This window comes from Electrophorus electricus, chromosome 19 (genome assembly GCF_041902795.1).
Source record: "Electrophorus electricus isolate QZ-2024a chromosome 19, ASM4190279v1, whole genome shotgun sequence".
NCBI classification, from domain to species: Eukaryota; Metazoa; Chordata; class Actinopteri; order Gymnotiformes; family Gymnotidae; genus Electrophorus; species Electrophorus electricus.
In genome coordinates, this window is record NC_137515.1 from 13,392,501 (window position 1) to 13,397,500 (window position 5,000).

At 41.0% G+C, this 5,000-nt stretch overlaps 1 protein-coding gene across 3 annotated transcripts in view; it reads left to right on the forward strand.

Annotated features, from left to right (window-relative positions):
* LOC113589018 (GRAM domain-containing protein 2B-like) overlaps positions 1–3,929 on the forward strand; it is a 5,504-nt gene extending 1,575 nt beyond the window's left edge. Inside the window, exons 4-14 of one of the 3 annotated variants that reach the window (XM_081702905.1) lie at positions 147–216; positions 382–485; positions 626–685; positions 780–851; positions 958–1,038; positions 1,322–1,433; positions 2,092–2,196; positions 2,293–2,389; positions 2,538–2,642; positions 2,955–3,039; positions 3,564–3,929. In XM_081702905.1, the coding sequence (XP_081559031.1) occupies positions 147–216; positions 382–485; positions 626–685; positions 780–851; positions 958–1,038; positions 1,322–1,433; positions 2,092–2,196; positions 2,293–2,389; positions 2,538–2,642; positions 2,955–3,039; positions 3,564–3,602 (930 nt within the window). In that variant the 3' untranslated portion in view covers positions 3,603–3,929. Of the gene's footprint in view, positions 1–146; positions 217–381; positions 486–589; positions 686–779; positions 852–957; positions 1,039–1,321; positions 1,434–2,091; positions 2,197–2,292; positions 2,390–2,537; positions 2,643–2,954; positions 3,040–3,563 lie in introns of all 3 variants that reach the window. The other 2 variants (XM_027028463.3, XM_027028464.3) reach the window with 2 other exon arrangements.
* The last annotated feature ends 1,071 nt before the right edge of the window (positions 3,930–5,000 follow it).

A 5,000-nucleotide genomic window follows, 5' to 3' on the forward strand; every position in this document is an offset into this window, starting at 1 on the left:
TCTTCTGATCAGTTAAAATCTTTATGTATTGGTATGGTAGAGAGAAAACAGATGTCACTTGTGTTAAAACCTGTTTTAATTTTTGTTAAGGACATAATTGGAGCGTCTGTGAAGTAGTTAACATTGTTTCATTGTCTTCTTTCTAGTTTTCTAAAGCAAACGCACAGTATCATAAGCTCTTCAAAGAAATGAGCAAGGATGAGATACTCAAACAAAGTATGTCAACGTGCTTGTCATTATACAAATGAGGATGTTTAATAAGGATGTGTAACTGGTTTATTCGTACTGCTTAAAGTGCATGTGAAGGATTCAGTTTAATCAGTAGAAGGCGAATTTCTCCACTTCGCCCTGTTTAACCTAATGGCTGGTGTGTGTGTCCAGGTTATACCTGCGCTTTGCAGAAAGACATTCTTTATCAAGGAAGGCTTTTTGTCTCTGATAACTGGATTTGTTTTCATTCCAAGGTGTTTGGCAGAGATACCAAGGTACCTAATGTTATAAGTCTTGGCTCAATTCAGATGCATGTTTTGTACCACTTCATTAGTTTAAACCATTAAAATGACCATTTAAATTAATTTTCCTGCCACAGATTGTTATCCCTGTTCTCTCCATCACTCTTATAAAGAAAACAAAAACAGCCCTTTTGGTGCCAAATGCTCTTGTTATCACTACTACAAATGAAAGGGTAAGTGTATTTCTTGAAATTATATCAAAACAAATGGTTTTGCTATAACAGAATGTTGTGTTATAGTTTATATGCAATTTGCTTGTTTTTTCAGCATGTATTTGTATCATTTCTGTCCCGAGACACTACGTACAAGTTCCTCATTTCAGTCTGCGTTCACTTGCATGTAAGTGTGCAATATCTCAATATTATTATATGTTTTAATATAATACATTGTACTGCAGTCAGTGTGTGCTTTAACTGAATAGCCACAATGCTGTTATCCCTTTCAGAGAGAGAATGTGGGCAGCACGCCCGTCACATCATCAGCTGAGAACAGCTTCAGAGGGGACTGTCCGTCATCACTTCCTTTGGTTAGTGCTGGCTTTTTTTTTTCTTTGTTTGTTTGTTTTCTGTTGCATGCATATGTTTGCTGGTCTCCATCCTAGCATAAAAGTTGTCACATGACTCGAGGAACAATGCCATATCTGTTCCTATGTAGAGTAACCATGGTTTATAGACCTTCCGCTCCCCTGACATCTGCTGGCCCAGCATAACCTGTGCCTTGTGCTGCATGAACTTCAAGCTTGCTGTGGTCTGCGTTTGACCTCTTTGGTGAACATGTGCCTAACCAGGTTTCTCTGCACACACTCGCAGGACTTTTCTGCTGATTTCTCTGACCTTGATGGAGTGGTGCACCAGAGGAGGCAGGACATGCTTGAGAGCAGCAGCTCAGGATCCCAGACTCCAGACTATGAGAAGATGACTGGTGTGTGTCCTCAGTTCCTCACAGACACACATACTGCATTCATATGGGACTGGCACCAGGCTAACAAGTCAGGTCACTCTCAGTTTGCCATCGAAGTGATGGGATTAAAGATGGCGCATATGCTCAAATTAGATGCTGAATGCCTGACTGCTATTTCCTTTTTACGCCCTGTATTTTGTTCAAGGCTTGTGATGAATAGTGTTATGTTGTATAGGTTTATAGGTTTATAGGTTGCAGGCATGGACACATGAAACAGCTGAGACTGATGAGTTTAGAGAAAACAGAAAATAGAATAAAAACGGCTTTTAAAAATATTTTTTTAAAGGCTTCAGCTGCATGCTACATTTCAGAGCAGTAAGTGTTTTACAGATAAGTCCTCGTACTGCACTTATCACTGGGAAAGTAGCACAGATTGGAATACTTATCATTCACTCTGTGTTTAATGAACCTGAGATGTATTTGGATAGTGGAAAGGTTGCGATATTTAATAGCTCTTATCAAGTCGGCAGTAGTGGCTTTACTTTCGGTTACTGTTAGCATTTTATTGCTCCAGGTAGAGTACCAAAGCCAGGGTAGACATTAAAGACTTTGTTCCATATTATGATAATACAGTTTGGCAGATTTTCAAATAGACTATTTTTGTCTCCTATTCAACCAGAGTTTCAGACGCTCTCTGAAAACTTCCTTGGCACAATGAAGTCGGGTGAGATGGCTGTCCATGCTGACATTCACCTGCCGGCCACCACTATGAAGCAGCATAATGGTATCTGATTTTGGGGTGAAATTTCACTCTGAAAAGCCCTGAATTCTTTCTCGGTCACTGTTGGCTGTGCCGGATGTCACCGTTGTCTCCTGTCAGCCCTAGGCCCCGGAAAGGCCGCGTCAGGAACCGGTCAGCAGGAGCAGGTCCCACGGCCGCTGTCCCTCAACACTCTTCTACTCGTCTACTTGTTTTTGTGAGTGCGGCCCATTTAATGAAGGCCTACAGTGTCGTACACTCACCATGCTCTGCTATCCCTGCATGTTGCAACAGGCCTAAAGCCATTGCTGTTGACCCGTCATCACCGTTCAGCGCTTATTTAATAGGAGGCATTGTTTCTGCAGGGTGTGCTTCCTTTTCTTGTCATCCTGTTACATGGCCTTCAAGATCACGGCTCTAGAGCAGCGGCTGAACTCGCTGGGCTCACTAGGTGAACACTCACACAGGGAGTAAGTGACACAACTGGATTCCGGGCAATTGCATGTTTGTCTCCTCCCATGAAGATTTTGCACAGCTTTAGAATCAAGGGGGATTTGAGTCAGACAATATGCGGAAAAGGCTCAGCAAGTTGCCTGTAAATATACCTGTATTTTGCCTGAGGTGTTTTTCATTCTGGGTGCTCTTCACATACTGTGTGCTTTGATCCCAAAGTGCTGTGCGGCACAACAGCGTTCATGGACTGCTCAGCATGCCGGCTTCCTTGCATTGTTCCGTATTTATTCACCTGCCGCGATAAATGTTTAAAGTGTTTTCCCTTGCAGAAATGCTGTTCATCATCATGCCCAATTAGAGGTGAACGCAGAGATTTACGGAGAGCTGTCTACAAACCTGTTCAAATTAGAAAAAGTGAGCGAAGCTTGTAGAGCTGCTTAGACACTCGTGTGAGATGTTGTGACAGCATGATGCACGGTCTATTGAATAATGACAAAGATGAACTTGTTTTTCTGTTAGTATTTGGTAATCACGCAGTGATTTAGAATTTCACCTGTCATCAGAATCATTTAGGATTCTGCAAGCCTTTTGTCATTGTCAGAGGTGGGTGTATGAGCGGCAGAGGCATGGGGCTGACTAAGTCTGCTAGAAACAATAAGTTCTGTACAAAAATAAAACAGCTGAGGACTTTTTTTTTTTTACTACAGTAAGCTTTTCTGTCTTTAAAGTAGTTCTCTTTGCTAGCTCATTTGGGAAAAGTATTCCAAATTGCTCTAACATGTAGGCACACCTTAACTGAAATGGTCTTGTCGTCATATCATCATACTTTCCGAAACCCCACCCAGTTCAGCACTGATCATAAAGAAAACTGGTTATAGTGCCATTTATAGTGGCTTTGATTTAATCCTTTTGTATTGTTTATGCTGTTTGATGCCTAGATTCAGAGGAACCTGCGCAAGCTGCTTGAGGAGGGCTGACTGGCCAAATGGATGCAGTGTCTTCGGTTTTGTTTTACCATTTAAATGACTCCATCTTGAAGAAGAGGACTCATCACAGTGCAATACTGTATCTACTCAGGACCACTCAACAGACTTTTTTTTTAATGAATCATAGCATTTCATTAGTTAGTGAAAGGGAAAAAAAGACTTTAAGTACTTTAGGGGAATTAGGAAGGCTCTAGAGGGGGTAGGAATAAATGGGTCCCAAGGACTCGGGTTAGTGTGTTTCTAACATTTGGGAAACAAATAATCTGATATGATGAATAGTTACTTTTTAGAATTGCCAATAAAAATATTTATAAATTGTTCAGTGAATGAGATGGTTTCTGGGGGGGAAAATCCGTTTAAATATCAATGTATGTAGTAATTAATTAGTTATGAATTAGTTAGATATTCCACATATCTTCTGCTGTTCCATGCACTTGTGACAAATACAGAATCTAAGACAAATAGTTTCTTTATGTAATCTGCTATTAAATTTTACATTCTTAACAAATAAGGAAACCCAATTAGTAAACTTGGTAATGGTGGTTAGAAAGTATGTCCTTATGCCTATGATGACCGTGTCCCTTTGAAAATGAACTGAAAGCCATAATGTTGGATGACTGTTTTAAAGCGGCATCTCCTCCTGCTGGTGAAAAAATGTTATGACGCCACATCGCTGTACATGGAGAAATCCCTTTCTTAGGTACATTTAATCTACAGCTGTACCCTATATACTGACAGATTTTACAGATGGTTTTAAGTTGTTATTCCCCCATTCCTGGCACTTGTATTTTGCAGGCAGCAGCCTGATTTACAGCAGTCCTGTGATGTGCTTATGTTTCCTTTTTATTGACCTCTATCATGCATAAAATGTATCAGTGAGTGAACTGGCTGAAACAGAATTGGTAACCTGTAACAGCTGTTGTACAAATTAAATTTTTGGTGAAAAGCAGCTATAGGTAAATATAAACTTGCTATCCATTTAACACCAAAGTGATAGAAATATACTGGAGTGCCAATAATCATAGGACAGGAACTAGCATCGTGTAGGACAACTTGACATGGCATCAATTCCACCAGTGGATGGAAGACATCTCGATGGATGTTGCACTATGCTGTGTGGATATCAGCCAACACCTCTGTGGTATGTGTATGTGCAGGATTTCAGGTGTGAATGGACCTCTCTAGCGCATCCCATAAATGCTTGACTGGGCTCCAGTGGGGCGAATGTTTCAGAATCCTCTTCGAACAAATTCTGGACAACTTGGGCCCAAGGGTACAGTGCATTATCACATCATTGTGGGGGCACATGAAGTCCACGAAGGACTGCAAATGGTCACCAATTAGTGGAATGTAGCAGGCACCAGTCAGTGACGTGTTTAGGACCAGTGG